Source organism: Typopeltis vanoorti, chromosome 9 (assembly GCF_054136105.1).
Source record: "Typopeltis vanoorti isolate ZY-2024b chromosome 9, IOZ_Tvanoo_1.0, whole genome shotgun sequence".
Taxonomy (NCBI): Eukaryota; Metazoa; Arthropoda; class Arachnida; order Uropygi; family Thelyphonidae; genus Typopeltis; species Typopeltis vanoorti.
In genome coordinates, this window is record NC_143557.1 from 64,871,789 (window position 1) to 64,898,942 (window position 27,154).

General features: G+C 36.3%; 1 protein-coding gene across 4 annotated transcripts in view; it reads right to left on the bottom strand.

The window, feature by feature from the left end:
- Window positions 1–27,154, bottom strand: part of LOC150103098 (transmembrane protein 64) — a 161,960-nt gene that overhangs the window by 25,546 nt on the left and 109,260 nt on the right. For all 4 annotated transcript variants that reach the window (XM_090397470.1, XM_090397471.1, XM_090397472.1 and 1 more), the window contains one exon: window positions 4,336–4,497. In XM_090397470.1, coding sequence (XP_090253596.1) covers window positions 4,336–4,497 — 162 coding nt within the window. The remainder of the gene's footprint in view (window positions 1–4,335; window positions 4,498–27,154) is intronic.

Below are 27,154 nucleotides of genomic sequence, written 5' to 3' on the forward strand. Positions count from 1 at the left end.
AGCATTCTTTAAAGCCATTCTGCCGTATACATTTTTTCTTTTACTTGCAACATATCGAAAAAACTGTTTCGTATTCTCTTTAGCCTGCATGGCTAATGTTCTCCCATAATCCACTTTTGCTTTTCTTACCACACTCGTTACCCTTCTGGCCTGTGCTTTATACCGTTCGTGTGCCTGCCGGTCACCTTTCTCCTTAAATTCCCTCCATAGTTGTTTCTTTTTTTGCAGCTCAAGCTTAATGGTGTTATTCATCCATTTAATCCCTACTTGATTTATTATTCGGACTCTAGGTATACAGTCAGCCATTTCTTAATACTTCTTAACCACCTCCCATGCACTATCAACATCCAGCCCTTGCAGTTTTACATGCTATGGCACCGAACCAATCAAACTCCTAAGCTTGTCATACTTTACCAGCCCGATAATTCCACATGTACCCTGTCTTAATTGTAAATTCCACACCTTTAGCCACCTCCCAAATCAAGACCCTATGATCACTCTCACCAATTGGTGAATATGCAACTCCATATTCATTTGCACTAATATGCAATTTAATATCCTGCAGCTGCATATTAATACAACTTCATACTCTTGCATATTGTTCTTGGGATTTCCATGGCATCTGATCAAGTCTGGCACAGAGACCCACCTACTCAACAATCTACTGTCTTATGATCTTGTTCTATCCTTTGCAATTGGCTTCTCAGCTTCCTCTCTGGTTATTCACCATGTGTAATAGTATCTTCCTATCTTCAGATTTTGCAAACCAATACTACCAGTACTCCATGACTCTCTACTTTAATCCCTCCCACCACCTCCTATTGTATAAACAACCTTTACTCACTGACCTCAAATCCTATCCATAGCTTTGCTGATGATAGTACACTCCCATTCCTCTTCTTCATTTGACAAATCTTGGAGTGCATAATCACTAAGCGTCGAGATCCACCATAACAAATGACAAACTATGATCTCCTTTCTATATTTCAGAGAGGTAAGGGTAACCTTGTGACTTTCAATGATATAAGAACAGTCCTGTTATTTCTCACAATCTCAAAAAAAAAAAAAAAATTTCATTCCACTTCCCTTTAAACTCTGATAAATTTTAGCCTTCCTGGCATGAACACAGGGCCGGCTTAACCCAGTAAGCAGGCAATGTGTTACATCGGGGCACTGAAGCGAGTCGAAAAAATAAAATAAAAACACATTTTAATATTAACGTTTATTAAATGTGGATATGCACTATATATATTGTAATAAATACTGCAACTTTTAATAACATTTAGCAAAAACTGCAAGTTGTATTTCGCTATGAGCTGGCAGAAGCACTAAACGAGCTGGGCGCTTGTCTGAGGCATCGTGTCATAGGGGGTTCCTTACACTACTGACTTTCTCTTTTACATGCAGCATGCATTCGCCCAAATTACGAAGTGACATTTGGCCATTTTTTTGTGGAATGGACCTTGTGTGTTGTTTTCAAATAAATCACCAAATTGTTGATTGCTAAACATACAATGAATGTGTAGTTAATTCACACTGAGGTAAGCGGATTCAAAATTTAACCCATTTAAGCCTTTACAAATCAGCGAAAAATGTATGCATTTTTAAGTATTTATTTTAATTTTTTTTATTTATATTTATTTTTTGTCTTACTGAATTTTTTGTTCAATAGATTTTTTACTTCAGAATAAATTTGGGCATAATGGAGACTAAAAAAAATTATCCGGAGCTGCAAATAAAAAAAAAAAAAAAGTGGCAAAATAACTTGAAAAAGAGAAACAGAAAGGACTGCGAACTAAATTTCTCAAAAAGCCTAAAGGTTTATCTTTAATTGCATAAATTAAAAATTTGCAAAGACAGGGATACAATAATGGGGTGAATATGCGAAGAAAAGTGGCATTAAGAGACATATCGAATATTAATCCTCAAGCACTATTTGTCCCGTTCACAGTGCGTGCATTAAATTTGGTGATGCTGCTAAAGTTAATACTGAAACAGCGAGTTTTTCTAGCACTTTACAAGAAATTTATAATTTCTTTAGTGCTTTGATTAAATGATGGGATGTGCTGAAAAAGTACACCAAAATTGCACTTAAAACTTTATCAGATACTAGATGGGAAGTGAGGATTGAATGCTCTTCATTCACTTAGATATTGGAGAAGTTTTAGATTCTTTTGTGGAAATTTATGATAACATTCAAATTGACAATAGTACAAAATATGAAGCAAAAACATTAGCTTTGAAAATTAAAGATTATGGATTTTTGTGTTCACTTATAATCTGGTATGAATTTTGTGCAGGATCAATATAGTGAGTAAAATACTTCAGAATCCAAACACAAATTTAAGTGAATCTATAAATGCATTAAATAATGTAATCAACTTTACTAAAGAATTTAGATCAGATGATTAGAAAATTTTAATCATACTTGAATCAGCAAACGTGTTAGAATTAGAAATTTTTTTAGAGATAAACCCTCGACACCGCTAGGTAAAAGAGGGAAAAGAAGACAAGACGAGAGAAATTTCTCGCGAGTTCAAAAGCAGTACAATATGCAGACTTAAGAAAAGAATGTTCTCTTAGAAATGTTCCAACAAAGTGCCAGTTGATCTGTAATATAACTTTAAAAATGCATTTTTTTTCTTCCAATTTGAACAGTAAGTTGTGCTGACTGATGGTGAAGAAAAGAATATTTGTGCCACCAAATTATATAATGAAATACAAATTCTAAAGGACATCACATAGGGTGTTGATAGCTTTAGACCCACTGAAAATATTGCAGTGTATATATATATATATATATGCAAATGATTTAGAAAGTGTCTTAATTAATTTAACAATTTCTCTTCAAATATTTTTGACACTTCCAGTTTCAGTACGAAGTAGCAAATGATCATTTCAAGAACTCAAACCAATTAAAAAATATCTAAGATCTAGTATTTCACAAGAAAAGACTGGTTGCACTGTCAATGATGGCAACAGAAGGTGATATCTTAGTGAAACTAGAAACAAGTGAAATTTCAGATGAAATTGCTTCCATAAAATCAAGAAAAGCTTTTAAATCATTTAATTTTTCCATTCATTTTTTTTCCATTAATAATTAAATGATTCTTGTCAATGTGCAATTTTACCAATTTGTACATCTCTAGCTATAATAGCTCGTAGCCAGTAATCAGCAACTTATGAATCCGTAATTCTAGTCAATGTGCATTTTTATATGTTTTGTGATTTTTTGCTGTGTTGTTAATATGTATTTTTGAAAGTATACAATTTTAATAAAAATATGTGTTTTAATTTTTTTACCTTTTAATTTTAACTACATTTTTTAAAAAGTAATGGGCGCTCAACTTAAAATTGCATTGGGGCACCCAGCCCCTAGAGCCAACACTGCATGAACACATCACATCTATATCCTCCTTCGGACTATTAAAAAAATAAAATCCGATTTCATTTTTCATTCAAGTCATTACACTTCTATCTGAATAACTACTAACATTGTATAAATCCCAAATCCATCAGCCTTGGAATACTGCTCACATATTTGTAGTGATACACCTAAAATCTCTGATACATCCAAAAGAGAGCAAATCCAATTAGCTGACAACTCTTAAGATTCACTCCAATCACTTTCTCACAGACATTTGGTTTTTACCTTTTATCTCTTTTATAGGTATTTTCATGAACAGATGTTTTGTTGAACTGGCCACCATTTTAAACTTTTTTTTTTGTAAGACTGAAGAAGATTAGCAGCTTCCAGTCAACATCCATTTAGTTTCCAACTTCGAACCTGCTAAATCAACTTCTTTCTTCTCTCTCATTCCATCTACTATTCTTTGCAACCACCCTCATATTGTCTTCCCCAAAGCATAATAAATACTATCTAATACCCATTATGCTCTAAGCAGTATATATTAATATAATATTTAAAATCAGCATTTAAAAAATTCCAGCCAATCTATTTAATTTTTGTAATAATATATTTCCAATGTTCACAATGAATGTAGCATGGAGAGTGGTTGGTGAGTGGAATGCATTGCCTGAGTGTTGTGAATGTAGACACATTGAATCATTATGCTCTAACATTATATTATTTAATTATTAATGCCTACCTCACTAGCTCTGCTGGTAAAAGTCATTTGCTTATTTATGGCCAAAGCTACAGGTGCAAATCTTATGTAAACTTATGGAAGCCTGCTTTGGATAAGCTTATCTAGTTCCTTGAGTTTATAGAAGAACTTTTTTTTTCTTTCCTATTTTAAGTTAATGGTGAATAAAAATTTCAAGAGAAAACACTTAAAATTGATCTTCACATTATAAAATAACTATGAAACTCACCTGAACAAGAAGAATAGCATAACCCATAGAGGCAGTGCTATCATCTTCAAGAACATCCTCCATAGAGCGCACTGTTGTTCCTAAGTAAACATTAATCACCTGAGTTGGGAGCAATCCTACTGCTGATGCTCCTACATATCTCCAAAGATGAATAGGACTGACCTGTACAGAATTAATATAATATTTAAAATCAGCATTTAAAAAATTCCAGCCAATCTATTTAATTTTTTAAGAATATATTTCCAATGTTCACAATGAATGTAGCATGGAGAGTGGAATGCATTGCCTGAGTGTTGTGAATGTAGACACATTGAATCTGTTTAAAGCACAGTTGGATGAACACAGTGTATTAACATCTGACCTCCATGGAGTCACTCATCGTGGGAGGTACACTATTGCACCCTCCCCAACAATGAGTCTGACTCCATGGAGGTCTGATGTTAATAATATACTGTACATTAACAATACAGATCGATATTATTGCAGAAAATTTGTAACAGTTGTACACACAAACCATTCCAAACTTTAGAGACTCATAGCATAAACTGAATATAACACTAATACACTAAATCAAAAACAGGTAGTAAAGTTATCTGCGAACTCCAACAGTTAAAGAATACAGATAATTCATTGCAAGCAAATCTACACATGCTGGTCTAGAAAAATGCAGATAGATTAAATTATGCATTAATGTGGCTAAAGGAAAACCATGGAAACTCGGAAAATAATTTAAAAGGAAAATAGCAGAAATTTAAGAAAATATTTTAAAGACTTAAGAGAGAAAAAAAAAGAAAAAGGAGGGAAGAGTAAGAAATCAGAAATGACAGAAGTAATATAGCACTTTTAAAGTAAACTGGATAGTCCAGATATCCAAATTAATTCAGATCTCTTGCCTTGGTTGTATGTTGGTTACTTCACTTTTTCTAGAATAAAGTGAGAGTTGAGTCAAATAAAGGAAATGTACCCATTACCTTTATTTCTAACTGAGATTACTGTGGTCTTGTTTGACTTTGCCAAGCCATCTAACAGAAATTTATTACATAAACTGAAGCAAATAGGGAGGGTATGAAGTAGGTGACATAAGAGTGTGGCTGATAGACAAAGTAGTATATGGTAGAAATCAAGGTTAAAATGATTAGCAGTATAGCGCACACACCGAGAGAGAGAGAGATCTGTATTTAGATTACTGCTGTTTAATTTGTGCATCAATGATATTACAGATGATCTGAGAAAAATTATCTTATTTGCTGATAATGCTTTAATGGGAGTACAACAGTAAATAAAGGTGATGTAAATATCTTGCAGGATGATTTATATAGACCAATGGATTGGACTTTTCCTAAATTATCCTTCAATGTGACAGTGTAGTTATGCACTTTAGACTAAAAAGAATGAATGCAAGTTATCTGATGGGGCTGCACTACTAGCAACTGATGCAGTGGGAATTTAAGAATCCTGGACAGGGAACTGATATTGAGAGCAAATGTGCAAAAGAGAATAAAATAGCAGAGCATGTAAGAATAAACAAACAAAAGCAAGTGAGACTGAAAGCAGAAGACAGTAGGAATGAGGAAACAAAAGTGAATAAAAGTGTGGAAGCAAAAGAAAGGAACATAAGAGAAGAAAGAAACAGTAAAATTGCCAGAATGCAAGATTTAAAGAACGAGAAATTAAATGTGTGCATTGAAATAGACATTTAATGGAAAGGAATGAAAGAGTGCAAATAGATAGAATGAAGGAAAATAGAGAAGGGTAATGAATGACTCAATACCAATATATGGATATTGCATTACTGAAGGTGTGGTGAATGAAAGTTCACAAAGTCTGTTTTCCAGGAGGGAGAATGAGCATTAAATTAAGGAGATATTAAATCCCACATTATTTCAAGCAAGATGATTGATGCTTTGTATATAAGAAGTACACAAGCATGAGACTTAGTGGTGGTTGTGGAAAGAAATCATTTGGTTTGATATAAAGAGAATCTGAGGATGGATATCAGGAGGTTATCGTGGAGAATCAAAGATAACAGCACATTGCCAAGTTACGAGTTAAGACAGAAAGCAGGAATCATACATGGTATGTTGGCAGAGTTGTGTGGTGAAGAGTTTGTAAATGTGTGGAATATGAGAGAAGAATGAATTCGTACAACATGATGGACTGCATTTAAATGGATATAGTATGAGTCAAATAGAAAGACCTATTACAAAAAAAATAAGCAATACAAGCAAGTGATCACAGAAAGTAAGAGATGTAAAAGAACAGAAGAGTAGAATGGGCAAGACTGAAGTTTATTAACAGAAATAGTCATAATAATGTGCTGTTCATGAGAGAATGGTAGTACAAGATGGAGAGAAAATGAGGTGGGAAGGGGGAAGTGAGGTGACCAGGTAGACCAAGCATAAGGAGAGTAGATGGTAGAAGCAGTAATGATGATCAGTATATTTTTTAATTTTATTTTTAAATAAAATATATCAAACAAACATAAAAAATAAAGTATAGAATGGGATGGCCAAGAATGTAAAGAGGGGGGAGGACAGTGAGTCTGAAGAGTAATGATAAAGGCAATTGAGCATGGACAGGTGTGGGGAAATCTGAACCAACAGGTAGCATGGGTTGGACTGGTAATATACCTAAAAGTGAAACTGCTGTGTCTATTTAAGGGATTTGAAAATTATCAGAAATAAGGGAGATGAAACTGTTTCACTGAATTTATTTGTCCAAAAACTGCTGGAATAAATGAAACATTATTAGATGATGATATCCAGATGAGAATAGAAATGAAAAAAATACAATATTTTTCATGATGATAGAAAGGACAAGAAGGGAGGGAAAATGAACAAAGTAATTGTGGAAGACAATTCAAATTGTAACTGAAAACCGAACTAATGTCCTTACATGCCACGCTCTATGTGCCAGAGGCCAGATAAAGTTAATTTAGAGAAGTCAGGCTATCAGGTCTCAAATGAGTCTCCCAAAACTTTGGCAAATTAATGCAACTACACTTGTTGAGGTTGGGAGAATGCTTTATAGCTGATGCTGATTCAAAAAACAAAGTCTCTCTCTCTCAGACCTATAACAACTATGTAATATAGAGGTTTTCCTCCATCTAATCCTATGCAGAGCATAGCCTGCCAATCCCAACTTGCCATACAGATGATTGCTAATGTAATTTATGTTCTTCAGGATATCATCCTGATTTGTCACTTATTTGGTTTTCCAAATTTTGGAAAACCAAATACGTCCGGTATTTGGTTTTTAGAATATGGGACAATTTTGGTGAGTTGATTTCCCAAAATAAAAAAATAAATCTGGTATTTGATTTTACTAAATAAGTATCAATACTTTTGGAACTGCAACTCGAAATGCTCAATTTGTGTTTCTGAGTGTTAATGTGTTTTGTAATATGTGATCGTCCCCCATGTACAATACTAAACGTTCATCTACAGATTTTGTATGCATTCAACTTTGTCATTATGTTTTCCTTTTGCAATAAAATTCCATTCTTTCATTTCATTAAAAACACTTTTGTTTTGGCATTGTTAAGAGCTTAAGGAAAGAAACAAAATTTAATTTAACTTTAATTATATATTTTATGTATTAACAAAACATCGCGCACTCGAAAAAGGAGAGATATTTTTTAATAATTATTGAAATAACATCCACGTACTGTACCGATACTTCACAATGTCTAAATAAGAACTGTTTGAAAATAAACAAATGCAATATATCTGTACAGAATTATAAATAAAATGCTTAATACTAAATAAAAAGCAACCAATGAAAGGGACCGTTGCCGCCACCGTAAACCAATTAATTTCCTCAAATTGTCAGTTTTTATGGCTTACAAATCAATTTAAGTTGGATTATTCGAAAAAGAATATTGAAAATTATAATTGCTTAACATAATATTTATAATTTTATCTTTTCATTAAAATATGGGACATTCAAGTTGCCTACAGTAGACCCATTATACACTCCACTGTTCTTCTCTCACTACTTCTTCAGCTAGTTGAACCTCTTAGCTGCATGCACCAACTTCTTCCATTCCTTTCCGTCTTGAGCATTTTCATTCCAGTTCTGAATTCCCATCTCATCTAAATCTTTTTGGATATTATTCTCCCAATGCATCCACGATCTACCTCCGGGTCGCTTTCCATCAGGCTTCATCTTCTTCTTATTACACCCTCCATGGAGTCAGACTCATTGTGGGAGGTTCATTCAACTGACAACATATTTATCATATAGAATCTTAAAATCCTCAATACTCCTTGCATTAATAACACATTGTGGTAATGAAATCCATTCACTGACAATTCATGTAAAAATCTACTCCTTACACCCTTCTTCACCACACTTTTACATAACTTCCAGGAATGGTCTCTGGCTTTTCCACTCTCACCTTCAACTCTTTTTATAATCCGCTCTGGATTAATCTGATAAAATCCTCTCACTAACTCAAATGTCTCTATCACATCACCTCTCTTCCTCCTATCCACCAAACTCTGCAATCCACATTTCTTCAAACTCTCACCATAGACCAGCATTCCATAGTCCCGATATTGTCTTAGTCACTCTCTGGACCCTCTCCAATGTCTCCACATTACATTGAAAACCAGGTGACCAGATCTGAGCACAATAGTCCAAGTGTGGTCTGACCAGTGCCTTATACAGTGGCTCAACCACTTCCTTATCATTGCATGTTAGAGTACTTCTTATCATAGCAGCACTATGATGTGCAACCTTTGCAACACTAGCAATATGACCTCTAAACTTCAGTCCATTATCAACCACCACTCCCAAATCTCTCATTTCAACCACTTCCTGCAGTACAGCACATCGATATAGTATACACAGACTTATATTTTTGCACTCCAAAAATGCAACACCTTGCACTTATTGATATTAAAACTACAACCTCACTTCTCTGTCCAAGTTAAAAAAGTCTATTCAAATCTTCCTGAAGGGAATTAACATCAGCAGTGCTATTTATAATTCTTCCCCACTTTGCATCATCAGCAAACGAAGATCCCCAGTCTTCATAACTGAAGATCCCCAGTCAGTCCACATGATATATCGTTTACAAACAAGTTCAACAGCAGGAGTTCAAGAACAGAACCCTGTGGCACACCACTGGTTACCCTTCTTTTTTGAGACACTGCTCCATCATACACAACCTACTGTTATCGTTCAGAGAGCCAGTGTCTGATCCATATAACCAATATACTATATATTCCCATTTTCTGCAGCTTGTACACCAACTTATCATGTGATAATCTCTCAAACTCTTTTGCAAAGTCTATCTAATATTGCTCAAATCTCATCAACTAGAAGTGGGGATCTATAGAGTTCATATAGTTCTTGGTTGCGTATTCTCCATTCTCCTGTTGTGTTATATCTTACAGGTCTCTGAGGATTTTATTTTCAAAGATCTGCAACACTCTTGCATCTTGGTCTTATGATCCAGGTTTCTGCTCCATACAAAACAATAGGTCTAATGATTGTCTTGTATATTTCTGTTTTAACTCTGCTTGATAAAATTTTGGAAGATAATAAATGATGTAGTGACTAATAACATCTATTGGAGGCATGTATTCTAGCTTTTATTTCTGTACTAATTTTATTATCTTGAGTAATAAATGTTCCAAGATATTTGAAGGAGGTGACACTTTTAAATTTCTGGTTATCAACGGTAAAATGCTCATTTTCATCTTGATTGCGATTTCTGCATACATTTAAATATTCAGTTTTATCCTGGTTGATTTGCAATACTAATATTTCAGCAGCAATTTTGAGTTTTCTAAATGTTGTTCTAATGTCTTCAGCATTTTCTTCAACAAGGCACATATCATAATATTACTGTTCTGTTTATGTTATCTTTTACAATTTCTTTAATGCATTTTTCTAATGCTAAATTAAAAAGAATGAGCAAAAGGACATCTTGATTCAATCCTGTCTTAATATCAAAATGTTCAGATCTAATTCTATTAGCTAATATCATGCTTCGGCTGTCAGTGGTGCAAATTTTGATTAGACATTATCCTATGACGTACGTACTCCTGTTCATTTAATAAGCATCTTTGGCTTATTGCATTTCATCCTTGTGAATGTAACAGCACACAGAGTTTGAGAGCACTGGAAGGGAAGAAGACTTACTATGAACAAACAAGAGGTATATGTGGAATTGAATAAACCTGATATTAATAAGGCTGTGGGACTTGATATATCGCCATCACCACATATTTTGAGGGAATGTGCAAGGGTATACATTAAAGATACCAAGAAATTATATACTTGGTTAATCCTTTATATCGATTATATTTATAATCCTGTATAAATATAATTAGGGGGCAACTCATATATAGAGGCTAATGACTTCACATCACTTGCCTTAGTATCCCATAATGCAAAGCACATCTCCTTCTGGAGATGTATAATGCCATGCATTATAGGAAGGGTCACTACCCAGACTGGTCTGACCTTTATTGAGGTCTCATCAGTGGAAGCCAAACCCAAAAGGTGATACCAAGTCCTTATAAAGACTGGCTTAAAGGGACGAAGCAAGAATGCTTTTCATCTTCCCCATTATCTGTAGAGGACAGTGTAGGGATAAGGTGTTATTGAGCTATTAAAGCTCTGATCATGGCAGGGAGATAACAGCAATAGCCGAGCCTCAGGACTTCATTGGCTACAGCATTGCCATTCATTACCCTCCAAGGGTATTATTCACCGCATCTCACAGTCGATCTAATCAATGAACCGGTGATACTAAGTTGAAGAAATGCAGAAGTCATATTTTCATATACGAGTTGCCAAAAGGTGTCACACCTTATTATAAAAATATTCTGGATTAGAGAAAGTTGTTGGAAGTTTTTCCATTTGGTTATACTACACATTAACGATACTAAGAAATTATATGCTTGGTTTAATCCTTTATCCAAGTGTAAGCAAAGAAAGTTTGTGCATAATGGTCTAATTTCACTGTACATTTTAATCCTACTTTATTTATAAAGTAGGACTGAACTGCTTGTGTCATATTTATCTGAACCAATTCCATGCTATTTCAACCTCTTCCCAGTGCAGTTTTTTATCCCATGATAGTGTTGAAATTAATTATGAAATTATTTTCTCCAGGATTCCTGATCAGGATAATTTTCTTACTTACACACATACATATCCCAATTTACGTATATCCAATTTTGGAGTGTAATCTTCCTCTGCTTGGGCATTTTTTCGTGTCCATACTTTTGATCACTCACTAACTAGTGTTGATATCTCAATTATACATACATCCTCTGAGGCCATCACCAAATGTAACATTAAAACCTCACAATGCTTGCATCACATGGTACCTAAGTTATCTCCCTCAGAAACCCCATCATCTTTCAATAGTACTGGAATAAATATTTAATCATTCAGGAAGCTGGATGCCTGATGTTTGTTGCCTACAAAAAACAAAAATAATGATATTATTTCATATTATTTATACAACTGAGTGCTTTAAGAAATATGCACGAACACTTAAAAAAAAACAAGAAAAACTGGTGAAACAAATGTGAACAAGGAAGGCAAAATCAGATTATGAGAAGAATCTAGCTAAGAAGGCCAAAGGAAATCCCAAAGAGTTCTTTCATTATGTGGCAAGTAAAAGGATGAATGACTATGAAAGATTAACCATAATGAGTGCTGATGGTGATGAGGTGACAGAAGCATATAAAATAGTTGTGTCACTGAGTGACCACCTGCAAGCGTATATCATCCAAGTGAGGTTACTGCAATAACATATGTGACAGAGACTGATGTGGGAACAGAGGTGGATGAACTAGAGATTCTTAGGATATTTCAGAATCTCAATGTAAATACAGCTGTGAGATCAGATGGGATATCAGCTAGGGTTTTGTGAGAATGTGCAAGGGAACTGGCAATGCCTTTGACTAGGCTCAAAGTCTCAGCTCTGGTAGAGTTCTAAGGGAGTATAAAGAGGGCAAAATAATTCCTTTGCATAAGGAAGGTTCTAAGACTGCAGTAGCAATTTATAGACCAATCAGTATCTCAGGCATGGTGATAAAAGTACTGGAAAAATTGATCAAAAAGAGAATTCAAGAATAGGTGGATAAAGAATATGATACTGTATGAAGGGCAATGTGACTTTGTGAGGGATCAGTCATACCCTTAGTAATTTACTAACTTTTTATAATGGAGAAACAGCTGAGTTGGATAAAGGAACCGGCTACATGACGATTGTGTTGGATTTTGCAAACATCTGACCGAATACCACATGGTTCTCTGTTACATAAATTAGAACAAATGGGGTGGATATGACACTGGTTAAATAGATAAGAAGATGGCTGCTGGACAGATACCAAATGTGATATATGGAGGGGAAGAATCAAAGCAAAAATAGGCAACTAACTACTGGTGTGCCACAAGGTTTAGTGCTGGGACCACTACTGTTTAATATGTACATAAATGATATAGGAAATAAGCTGGATAAGGAAATATTCAGTTGTTTGTTAATGATCCAAAATTAGATATAGTAATAATTAATCAAGATGATGTGGAGACAATTTAAACAGGCTGTCAGTATGGGCAAAAGATAATGGGTATCAGTTTAATGTGAAGTAATGCATTTTGGGATATATAGATTACAAGTTATATACCACATTGATGAAAGTGTACTCTAGGAAATAGATGAAGCTAGAGATTTAGGGGTGGAGGTAAACAGAGTTAAAGTTTAGAGGACATATTGCTAAAGTTACTGAAGTAGCTCATAAGATTACTTGATTATTGAAGAACACTAACAAATAGAGATAAGGAAGTTATTCCACTTTATAAGGCCTTGATATGTCCATATCTGGATTACTGTGGTCAGGTCTGGTCTCCTGGGAATAAAGAAGCAGTGGAGAAGTTGCAGAGGCAAGTGACCAGGATGGTGAGTGGTCTGTGAAATGGTCCTATGAGGGGGAAAAAAAAAAAAAGGATATGATAGAAACATTTAAGTCACTTAAAGGGTTTCATAGGATTAATGCAGGGGAAATGTTCAGCACTTGGCTAGAACAAGAGGTCATCCCTGGAAGTTGAATAAAGGTGTGGTTAGTAGGAGTGTGAAGACTAGATATTGTGCTTGGACAGTTGTGAATGAGTGCAATGGGTTGCCAGAGTCAGTTGTGAGTACTTTGTTTATTAATGAATTCAAGGAGAGGTATGATAGATTGTGTGGATAATTTGGGTCTCCCATGATGAGTCTTCAGATGCTGATTCAGATGCCACGGATGTGTCTGAACAATGATAAAGAAAAAAAGCCAGTTTCAGTTTCAACATCTTATCGAGATAAATGCATATGACTCAAATTCCTAAACAAGCTTTTAATGTTTTGTCATAGAGAATCATATGAAGACAATTACTTCAAGTGGCATGCATTAGTAACAATTTTCTTCAGATTTTGAACTGCAAATTTCTATAACCTTTATACATACATACATATTGTGATAATACTACATGAGAAGGCTACATCACTATTAACTTCCTATTGACAATTTTCTGCAAATTATTCTGTTAGATGTCAAAACTCCAATATTAATCTAACCTTATATTTTGGTCTAAGGCATTTCTAACTGTATCAATCCACCAAATTCTTAGTTTTCCTTTGGATCTTTTTCCTGCCATCCTGGGAAAAAACTCACTTGAGGTTAGCTTATGCTAACACATTCGTGAATGTTAATAATGTCAAGTTCTTTTCTAGTATCCTTGTTTTTAATGACACTGATGCCACTTCCTCACTCTTACCCAGATATCAGTGGTCTCTGGTTTTTAATGAAGTGTTTTATTTCTAACCCAACTATCAGATCCATAAATTAAAACTGATTTGAACACAGTCTTGTATGCAGCTAGGTAAATGTTTTCACCAATTTCTCTCTTATTCCTTATAAATCTATTAATTCGTGTTGAAGTTTAATGGAGAAAACATCTAAAAATAATAACTAACTAACTTATTTGGCTAATTTAGATGTGCAATAATGACTGGGGGTATGGTTTAATGCAGCAAAATGTAAGGTCTTGAGGTTTGGGACACATCGATGGGACGCTGCATACTCTATTGGAGGAGCTATACTGGAGGAAATAGGGGAGATAAAAGATCTGGGGTTGATGATCGACAGAAACCTGAAATTCAGGGGACATATTGCAAAAGGTGGTGAAGGTAACACAGAGGATTGCTGATAACACAGAGGATTAATGAGAAAGGATGCTGACCTGCAGAGATAAAAGAGTTATCATTCCGTTATATAAGACTGATCAGACCACACTTAGACTTGTTCTCAGATTTCATCCCCAGGATTTGAAGGGGATAAATTAACTGTGGAAAGAGTACAAAGGCAGATAACAAAGATGGTTACAGGACTGTACAATGTTAATTATGAGGATCAACTGAGGGAATGTGGATTGCAGAGTTTGGTGGATAGAAGAAGGAGAGGTGATATGATTAAGACTTTTAAACCAATGAGAGGTGGTTACAGCAGGAAGGAATGATGACAAGGGGGTCATCCCTGGAAGTTACGGAAGGAAACTGTGAGCAAGAGGGTGAGGAGTGGTTTCTTTGCATGGAGGGTGGTTGAACCATGGAATGCACTGCCTGATAGAGTGGTGAGAGCAAGAACACTCAATGAGTTTAAGGAGTGATAGACTGTGTTTCCTAGAAGGGACCTCCTGCGATGAGTCTTTTGACTCCATGGAGGCCTGAATAATAATAATTCAATTATAAGCCAACATTTCACCTTGCCACTAAAGCATCTTCATGAGCACAAAGAAATACTAGAATGCGTACAAACACACCAGTAAAAACATAAATAGACTGATTTAAAAAAAAAAAGCTGCCTCCTACAGTCCAAACTATCACCCTCTATGGGTGCAGTGGTGAAATCCTGCTGATGATCTCATAATGATGGTTGCCTCAGATTTTTGACAATGTGATACAATCAAATTTCTTTAAATTTGAAGAATTTTGTAAAGAACAGAATCTTTGATTTGTATATTTCTGTATAAGAGGTTTTTTTTTACCCCACATTGGCTCCAGTGATCTGTATCCATGGCATCCCTGCCACTCCAGAACAGCCATAATGCAGATGGACATATTTTCTGTGTTCTTTTTGGCAGATAGACATTAGCCCATGAAGATATCTTGATGACAATGGTGAATATATCAGCTTATAATCTAATTTGCTAAATATAGTTAAGTATTTTTAGAAGTGTTTGCTCCATTAAACATCAATATGAATGAAAATCAACATCTAAGCATCCATACCAGATAAATTTATCCAGTTGACTTCCTACTATACGGATTGGCCAATTCAATTTCCATATTTAATTTGCCATCTTCACTAATATATTGCCTAAATAACTGAAATGTTTTTCTTGTTCCATAGGTTTTCCATCCAGGATATTATCATTATTATACCGACATCTCCATGGATTCAAAAGACTCATCACAGGGTCCCTATGTCATACACACAGCTCACCATCCCATACTGTAAATACATTCAAATTCTCTGTCCACAACACTCTCGGGCAATGTATTCCAATCATACACTACTCTCCATGCAAAAAAACCTACTTCTCACTCCTTTCTCACATCCTCCTTACACAGCTTCCAGTGATAACCCTCTTTTCCCCATCTTCCACCATTTTATGATAAACCTCTTAAATGTTAATCCTATAACAGCCCCTTACCAACTTGTAAGTCTATCAATATCACCCTTCTCCTATCCATTGAAGTATAAATTGCATCTTTTCAGCCTTTTTTATTCAGTTTCATATTTAACATTCCAGAGAAACTACATTAGTCAATCACCTCTGGACCCTTTCCAATATCTCTTCATACTTGTGGAAAACAGGTGACCAAATTCTGTGTACAATAGTCCATAAGGCCTTATACAATGGAACCAGAATCTTCTTAATTTTGCAAGTCTGTGTCCTCCGCATCATTACCAGAATTTGTTGTGTTGTCCTCACAACAAATTCTGATAATATGGCCTGTGAAAGTTAGATTCCTATCTACCATCATCCCTAGATCTCTTATTTCTTCCACCAACAGCAATATATCCCCAACCAAGTATCAATTTTTTTACATCCATTCTTTGTTTTCAAAATTTTAAAACTTTACATTCCAATATTGAACTGTCACCCCACACTCCCATGCCCAATCACTCAGTTTATTTAAGAGAAGGTATGATAGCTGGTGAGGGTGATGTACAGGCTCCCTCAGTGAGTCCTTTACTTCCTCGAGGTATGATGATAAAGATATGTATACTTTGAATCAGTTAACCAGCTTTCAGAGGTGAGTCTACAGTTCACCTCTGAAAGCTGCTTAACTGATTCATTTAAAAAAAATTACTTACACAATTTTTTAAATATGATATTCAATCTTATCCTGCTCAAAATTAAATGGTGATCACTACTGATTTCAAATCCTCTCTATACTCTTTGGCCCTAAGCCAGTGTGAATATATTGCTATCAGCAATAACAGTTATTGAGACTTATTTCTTGCATCTTCTATCCATTTGAATTTGTGCACATTTTTATGTTGGGACATGGTGTTAGCAATGACTAATCCATGTCCTGAACAAAAATCCAGTAGGTACTTATTATTATTAGATTAGCATTGTTCTTTTCTCCAAGTTTTTCCAAATCATTTTCTATATGTCTGGTAATCATTTCCTACTCTACTGTTCAGATCTCCAACAAAGACCCACTTTTCCTTTTTCGTGTGTCAACTGCCTTCTCCACTACCTTGAAAAATTCCTCTGCTTTCTTAGACGAACCTTCTGTGGGATCATAGGCACAAATATGTTTCACTGTCCAGTTTCCCATTCTTGTATTTGCCTATATCACTATTTGATATTGCCTGCCATTCAAGATTATTATTATTATTATTACTGCACCCTCCATGGAGTCGGCAGACTCATTATATTTATCATACCGAATTTTAAAATCCTTAACACTCCTTGCATTAACAACACATTCTGGTAATGCATTCCATTCACTCAATTCTCTATGTAAAAAATCTACTTCTCATGCTCCTCTCCACCACACTCTTACATAACTTCCAGGGATGACCTCTGGTTTTTCCCCTCTCACCTTCTACTGTTTTTATTCTTAAGAAATGAAAAGCAAAGTTTAGTATTTACATTATGAAATAAAATGTCAAATAATTTTTTTATGACCTGGCCAAAGTTATTAACTGAGTCTTCCATAGAGTCTAGACTCATCATGGGAGGCATACATTATTCACAAAATATACTTCTTAAATTTCTCCTTGCACTCACAACCACATCTAGTGCAAAAATGTGATGTCTGAAAAAATTTCCTCTGCATCTATTCTATAAAACTCCTTTGACAACTTATGTTTGTATCATATCCACCTACGTACTCAAACTTTAAATCTATAGCCAGAAAGCATTATGTAGGCTGACATCTTGGAGTAGTGACCATCTTGGTCACTTGCCTCTGAATCCTTTCCACCACCCCCTCGTCCCTAAGAAAACTCAATCTGAGACAGTTCAAATGTGGTCATATCAAAGCTATAAAGAGGGATGATAAATTTCTTTTCACAACCTGTTACTGTCTTTCAACATTCAAGTGAACTTCTGCCATCTTCAACCAAAAAAAAAAAAAAAAACCTTTTGAGGGATGATAAATTTCTTTTCACAACCTGTTACTGTCTTTCAACATTCAAGTGAACTTCTGCCATCTTCAACCAAAAAAAAAAAAAACTTTTGATATGCAGCAGCAAGCAAAAGAAATAATGATTATGGAAGGATGACAATCATTTTTGAAAATAGTAAAAGGATAATCACTGTGGAGGATATAGTGAAGATATTAATAAATGAGCAGTTCATAAAAGAATTTCATTACTGTGAAGACAATGCAGAGTTTGAGTGCAATTGAAAGGGAAGAGGAGGAGCAACTGAGTAGACAGGAAATAAATATAGGGAATGGGTAAACAATGTTAATAAGGCTGCAGAACTGGACTTGACATTTGCCTTGAGATGATTGTTTAATATGAGACTTAAACTGGGCCAAGTTCTAAAGGAGTGGAAGAAAGGGAGCAAAGATTGTACTGCTTCATAAAGGAGATGAAAGAACTTAAGCTTAAAATTATAGACCAATTTGTGTCTCAAGTGTTAGAGATTAGTGAGAACCAGGATCCAGAAATGGGTTGACAATAGTAATCTTTTCTTTGATGGACAGCATGGATTTGCTAAAGAAACATGTTTCAGCAATTTACTTACTTATTATAACAAAGCAACAACTGCATTGGACAAGGGAGATGGATACACAACAGTATACTTAGATTTTGCAAACGCTTTTGATAGATTACCACATAAGTTGACATTTAAACTAGACTAAATGGGTTTGGATATTAGATTAGCATACTGAATTGGAGATTGGCTATCGACATGTGTATAGGGGAGCAATAACCCTAGCAATAAAGACTAGCGGGCTACATGGTGTGTAGTGTTTGTAGAGAGCTCCTGAACAGATAAGTATTATTTAAATAATAATTGGTAAATTTGCTTGAATCTTACGTAGTATTATTTACTTTTCGTATCTTAGCCTGTCTGAGTGATTTTTGTGCATTTTCCCGAGTTATTTCAATTAGTAATTCGATAGATATGATTATTAGCGTGAAGTGCACATGGCGCCGATAAAAAGGAATAAAATGGCATCCAGATAACCATCTTTGTCCAATAATTTTAATATAAAGGATGTTATTCAGTGTACCATTTGTGAAATGTATGCTTTGAGGGAGGTGGTTGGAGTCTGGTTAGACAATGATTAGTGGAGTGAATGTGTGCAGAAAGTGTAAGGAATGTGAGGTTTAAAGTGTGTTTCAGGTCATGAGAGTGATATTGTTGTTGAAAGTGAGAATGTAGAAAATAGTGATATGCAAGGTATGAATAGTGATATTTGCGAGGTAGCACCAGATAGCTGTGGGAGTGGCGTTGAAAGTGAGAATGAAGGTAAAAATACAGAAGGAATGAATGAATTAATGGATAATAAAAATGATGAGACAGATGCAATGTGTGAGATCGCACGGTTACGCAGAGTGATACATAGGGCAAATCGGCAGCTGGAGCGTTGGCAAAAATGTTTACCGAGTGTACCAACTAATAAATGGCAAAATATGATAAGAAAAATAAGAGTATGATAACGAGTGTAAAAAAATGAAAGAGCGAGTGTTGTACGGAGATTCTTTAGTAAGAAGTATGATAGATGAGAGTGTGACAAAATCGTACCAACCAGGTGCGAACGTTAAGGATGTAAGCGAGTCAATTAGAATACAAAAGCAGAGGATGAAAGAATTCATAGTAGTAGCAGGAACGAATGATTTGAAAAGAGACAAAATGGCTATGAGAGAGGATTTGAAGGAATTACTTGAGATAGCAAAAGAAAAGAGTAAGAGAGTTAGGATGATGAGTCTGTTGCTGGGGTATGACAGTGAAGAGTATAGAAGGACGACCAAAATTGATAATGACTTTATGCACAGATTATGCAGGTGGAGTGGTGTGGAATTTGTGGATGTGTGGAGCGAGTTCGATGGGCGAAAGGAATTATATAACATGGATAGTTTACATTTGAATGGATTTGGTGTAAGGAGAATTGAAAAAGTGTTGTTGAATGAAATGGATGTGCAGAATCAGGGAAACTAATTTATTAAGGGGGAATGGGAGTAGATATGCAGACCTTAGGGAGGCAGTTGAGTGTATGAATGAATATAATATGCCTGAGCAAATAAGGAGAACAACAAATCAGAATGGGATAGTTAGTATAAGGCATTAAGGTAGGGATGCGGCTAACGGGGGTCTGGAATTAATGTATACTAATGCTAGGAGTATTAGGAACAAGAAGGAAGAATTTTTGGCCTTGGTTGGCAGTTCCAGGCCACAGGTTATTGGCATTAGTGAAACATGGCTGACAGAAGATGATATAGCTAGTGGGATTGAATGTGAGGGGTATGGTGTGTTCAGGAGTGACAGGGAGAATAAAATGGGGAGAGGGGTGTTATTGATGATAGCTGATGAACTGCAGCCAAGGAGAATAGAAGTGGAACTGCAGGATAGAGAAAATAGCACATTTGAGGCTAATTGATGTGAGATTGAGACTAGCAGAACAAAATATACAGTTGGGTGCTGCTATAGACATGGTGATGGAATAGATGGTGGAGATAGTATGCATAAGCAAATAGAAGAAATGAGTGGAAGGAGCGTAATTATTATGGGAGATTTCAACTATGGTAACATTGATTGGAAGGAGGAGAGGATACATGTGAGGAAGGAAATGGATTTTATGCGGTTATTAAGGGATAACTATCTGCGCCAGCATGTAATGGAAAATACTAGGGGTCAGAGAGTGCTTGACCTAGTAATTGCATCTGAGAATTTGGCTGTAACGAATATGACCACGTTGCCACCTATTGGTGAGAGTGATCATAGGGTTTAGACATGGGAGGTGGCTAAAGGTGTGGAATTTACAATTAAGACAGGGTACATGTGGAATTATCGGGCTGGTAAGTATGACAAGCTTAGGAGTTTGATTGGTTCGGTGCCATGGCATGTAAAACTGCAAGGGCTGGATGTTGATAGTGCATGGGAGGCAGTTAAGAAGTGTTTGCAGGAGGCAATGGCTGACTGTATACCTAGAGTCAAAATAATAAATCAAGTAGGGGTTAAATGGATGGACAACACCATTAAGCTTGAGCTGCAAAAAAAAAAAAAAAGAAACAACTATGGAGGAAATTTAAGGTAAAGAAAGGTGACTGGCAGGCACATGAACAGTATAAAGCATAGGCCAGAAGGGTAACAAGCATGGAAAGAAAAGCAGATTATGAAAGAACATTAGCCATGTAGGATAAAGCGAATCCCAAACAGTTTTTTCGATATGTTGCAAGTAAAAGAAAAAATGTATATGGCAGAATGATTATAAAGAATACCGATGGTAGGGAGGTAACCGAATCTGTTGATATAGTGAAATTACTGAGTGAGCACTTTGCAAGAGCATATAATCCAGGTGGTGACATTGCAGGAATGAATGAACCAATAGCTTATATGGGAATTGTGGTGAATGAAGTGGAGGTGAATAGTCTATTATAAAACCTCAATGTCAATACATCTGTGGGATTATATGGTATACCAGCTCGTGTCGTCCGTGAAGTAGCTAAAGAATTGTCAGTGCCCTGTAATATGCTGATCGGCCGGTAATTGAAAATTACCGGCCAATCAGCATATATGGAATCTTTGTCAAGATCTTGGAGAAAATAGTCAAGAGGAAAATACAGGATTGGATAGATGAAAATGAGATACTGTATGGGGGACAGCATGGTTTTGTGAAGGGTAGATCATGCCTCAGTATCTTATCTTGCTTACGTTTTATAACACAGTGACAGCTGAACTGGATAAGGGAAATGGGTTTACAGTGATTCTACTAGACCTTGCTAAGGCCTTTGACAGGATACCAGATGGAATTCTAATCAGTAAACTGCAACATATGGGGATGGATATAGGATTGGTGAGATGGATAGGAGGGTGGTTGATGGAGAAAGTGGTTTATTCAGGAGTAGAGTCCAAAAGAGGGTGACTAGTGGTGTGCTGCAAGGTTTTGTTCTTGGATCACTACTGTCCAATTTGTTCATTAATGATATAGGAAAGGATCTGAGAGGAAGTGTTCATTTGTTTGCTGATGATGCAAAGTTAAGTAGAGCAATAGTGAGTGCACAGGTGTCAAAATTTTGCAAGATGATTTGGATAGTTTGAAGGACTGGACTAAGGAGAATGGATGTCGATTTAATGTGGCAAAATGCAAGGTTATGCATTTTGGGGTGAAAAGATTAGCAGCAGTATGGTTCCATCACATTGGTGGAACTGTACTCCAGGAGATTGACGAGGCCAGGGATTTGGGAGTGTTAGTGGATAGGGAGTTGACGATCAGGGGGCACATCGCAAAAGTGGCTAAATCAGCTCATCAAATCACTTGGTTGCTGAAAAATACTTTAACAAGCAGAGAAACAGGTTATTGTTCCTCTGTATCGAGCTTTGATAAGACCCCATCTAGATTACTGTGCCCAGATATTGGCGCCAGGGTTTCTTCTCGATGGGGAGGAGGTGGAGAGGATCCAGAGACGAGTGACCAAGATGATAGCAGGTCTATAGAGTGATCCTTATGAGAACAAGTTGAAGATTTGTGGGTTGCAGAAATTCGTTCATAGGCAAAAAAGGGGTGTATGATTGAGACATTCAAATTACTGAAGGGTTTCTATAAGATTAATTCAGAAGATATTTTTGAGAATAGGAATGGTGGTGGGAGGACTAGGGGCCATACATGGAAGCTGGGCAAGAGTGTGGTTAGCAAGGGTGTTAGAGTTAGGTTTTTTACTTGGAGAGTTGCCCGCAGTAATAATAATAATAATAATAATAACCCATTGTGCAACTGGTAGAGAGTAGTGGATAGAAGAGAGGAGGTGATACGAAAGATACATATGTTAAGGGGGTTTATCAGTTTAAAATTGAAGATTTTTCACAGAATGGTGGAAGATAAGTGAGAGAAGGAGAAGAAGTCATCAACAGAAGTGTGAGAAGTGTGTATAAGGTATGCGAGAAGGGGGAGTAAGAAGGTTTTTTTGCCTGGAGAGCAGTATGACTGGAATACACTGAATAACTGTGGCAAATGCAGAGAATATTAATGTACTTAAGGCATTGTGCGATGAGATAAGTGCATGATAGAAGGATCTCATGAGTCTGACTCCATGGAGGCCTGAAGGTAATAATAATATCAATGCATATCAAACTTCAATTTCGTCTCCACCATCATCCACAAACCCTTGGCTTCATAATTTCTAATAATGCCATTCCATCAAAAATACACAGCGTGCAATCTTATTGGTCAAAGTGCATAAAAAACAAATTTGTTTTTTTGGTTGTTTGAATAAGCATCCATTGTGGACAATCTGCAGGATTCAAACATCACTTATTTCTCAATTTCCTTTTATCTGTACATTACATGAACTCCTTAATTTAGGATTATCAGAAAACAACTGAACATTAGCCTTGAAATTATTACCAATACGATTAATATAAATAAAACAATAACTGTGTTACTATACTCGTATAGTACAGGACGGTACACAATAGATCACCTGCTCTGACTGTACTTTACTATCGAATACTCTGATGCCTATCCCTAAGCTATCTTCTATATGTCACCATGTTAACACACATCCCCATTTGCCCTAATTCTACTTCAGAGATTGGACAGGATATTGTATAGCATCCTGTCAAATGCCTTTGAAAAGTCCAACCATATAATACAGCCATTTCCTTTATCCAATTCAACTATCACACTACCACAGAGATTTTACAAAATCACCTTATTAATCCAAAACAGTACCTCTGAAATTAGCTAGAAATCAGAACTTAAGACTTTATGTAATAGTACTTTTAAATCAACATCTATGAAGTCTGAAGACTCATGAGAAGTTCACTAAACATTTATTTATTTTATTTATTTAGCATATGATGTACAGGTTTCAGGATAATACATACAAATTAAATAAAACAGCATAAAAACAATTGTAAAAATCATATTAAAAGGGGTACACTAGGTTGAAATGATTAAACATCAAAATTAAGAATTAGGAGTCAGCGCTTAATCCTTAAATTCCAGATCCACTCCAAGGATTCTGGGGTCAGTTTAAAAAAGTCCTCTTTAGAACCTGAGAATGAGTAGATAGGGCACTCAAGCACAATGTGATTGATAGTCTGGATCCCTCTTCCGCATTCACAGTTTGGAGTATCGGATCAGCTCCATTTATGCAAGAGATGCTTACATCTCCCATGTCCTGTTCTGATGAGATTTAAAGTGGTCCAGACATGTCTAGGGAGATTGAAGCCCTCCAAACGAGATGTCAGATTTGAAATGGTAATTTGAAGATTGGAGGTACATTGAAATCAATACTCTCCCCCATGACTTGCACATGTCAAAGTTCTGGTCATTTATTTGTATTGCACTCCTACAGGCACAATAAGGAGCACACTACACTGCTGTAGAATAGACCAAAGACAGTTGTGGTGCAACGTAGACTGCCTCCTCGTGGTGCACCCTGGATAACGCTAAATAGTCTACAGCTACAGATGGATCCGTACTCTCCTAGCAGGACTCACCGACACAGGCTCTCAGATAACCAACACACACCTACCAACGATCTGAGAATCTAGAATATGGGATCACTCTTAAAAATATGCCAATTATACTAAGCATTAATGTTGCATCATTTACACAATACCTATCTTGTCTCTTTAAACTCACTCACTGACAAAGCACAGATGAATGACTGGCAACCTATTCACTTCCCAATATATATATAATTACATGACATCTCCAAGGAGTCCAAAGACTCATCAAGGGAAAGCACCTACACTAAAACTCTCCATATCCACCAACTACAGTGAACTGCAACTACCATCACATCTACACCAACGCCATCTACTGGCTAACACCACTAGTATTTTCACAGACAATCACAAACATCCATGCCCATTGAAAGTTTTCTCTATTAATTCTCTAAATCAGTGGTTTCCCAACTTTTTTTCACTTGTGTAACCCTTTTAAACCCATTTCTATAAATTGTATCCCTTGTTTTTAAAATAGCTGTTTTTAAATACTGACACTTTTGTTCAGTGCCTATCTTAATGTAAGATAGTGGAAATGAAGTTTTTCTGTCATTACTGATTATTTTTCGTGTACCCTGAACAGCCTGGCACGTACCCCAGGGGGGTATGCGTAACACAGGTTGGGAACTGATGCTCTAAAACACTTTTAGTAACTATGTCTCTATAAAGTCATCCCTTTTTACCCCAATCAATTTCTATAACCTACAAATCCTTAATCTGGCTTCATAAAGAGCATTCAATCAGCCTATGGATTCTCTTCCTTCTTATCCCCAAGAAACCCAAGTAATCAGATCTGAGCACAGCAGTCTGGAATATGAAGCACAGTATTAGAAATCACTACAATGTACATTATTTTGCCAGTGTTTGTTTTTCTCCATTCCAAGAGTAGATTATTTTATGAAATATTACAAATAACTAATAGTATGTAAGAGATGTTTCAGGAATTCTCAAAAGAATGAATATTATTATTACGGACGACTCCAGGGAGTCCTTAGACTCATCGAGGGAGGCCCTAAACATCGTGTCCACACAACTATACAACATTCTCACAGAATCTATCATACCTTGCTGTGAACTCCCTCACGGTCATAGCACCCACAACAGACTCTTGCAGCTTATTCCACTCATTTACCACTCTAAAAGTAAAGAACCAAGCTCTAACACCCCTGCTAACCACGGTCTTGCCCAGCTTCCATAGGTGTCCCCTAGTTCTCCCACCACCAGTCCTGATCTCAAAAATATCCTCTGAATTAATCCTATAGAAACCCTTTAGCAATTTGAATGTCTCAATCATATCTCTCCTTTTCCGCCTATCAACTAATTTCTGCAACCCACAAATCTTCAACCTGTTCTCACATGGTTCATTCCATAGACCTACTATCATCTTAGTGACTCGCCTCTGGATCCTCTCCACCTCCTCCCCCATCAAGAGGGAACCTAGGTGACCAAATCTGGGCACAGTAGTCGAGATGGTCTTATCAAGGCTCAGTACAGAGGTACAATAACTTGCTTGTCTCTGCTCGTCAAGGTATTTTTCAACAACCAAGTGAGTTGATGAACTGATTTAGCTACTTTTGCAATGTGCCCCCTAAATTTCATCTCCCTATCCACCAACACTCCCAATTCCCTGGCCTCATCAATCTCCTGGAGTACAGTTCCACCAATGTGGTATACTGCTGCTAATCTTTTCACCCCAAAATGCATAACCTTACATTTTGGCACATTAAATTGACATCCATTCTCCTTAGCCCAGAACTCCAATCTATCCAAGTGTCCTGCAAGATTTTTGACATCTTCTGCATTCACTATCGCCCTACCCAACTTTGCATCATCAGCGAACAAATGAACTGTTCCTCTTAGATCCTTCCCTATATCGTTAATGAACAAATTAAACAGCAGTGGTCCAAGAACAGAACCCTGCAGCACACCACTAGACACAGGCCGTCTTTTGGACTCTACTCCTGAATAAACTACTCTTTGATATCTCTCCATTAACCACCCACCTATCCATCTCACCAACCCTATATCTACTCCCATATGTTGTAGTTTACGGATTAGAATTCCATGTGGTATCCTGTCAAACGCCTTTGCCAGGCCTACAGTATCACTGTAAACCATTACTCTTATCCAGTTCAGCCGTCACCTTGTTATAAAACTTGAGCAAGTTACTGAGTCATGATCTACCCTTCACAAAGCCATGCTGTCCCCCGTACAGTATCTCATTTTCATCAATCCATTCCTGTATTTTTCCCTTGCCTACTTTCTCCAAGACATTGACAAAGACTCCTAATATGCTGATCGGTCGGTAATTTGCAACCGTAGTCTTGGATCCTCCTTTATGCAGTGGAACTATTTTCCCCTCTTTCCACACCTTCGGGACTAAACCAGACCCGAGATGCAGATTAAACAACATGGTCAAGGGCACTGATAATTCTTTAGCCGCTTCCTGCAAGACCCGTGCCAGTATACCATCCAATCACACGGATGTATTCACATTAAGGTTCTGTAATAGACTACTCATTTCCACTTCATTCATCACAATTCCCATATAAACTAATGGTTCCTTCATTTTTTCAATGTCACCACCTGGATCATATACTTT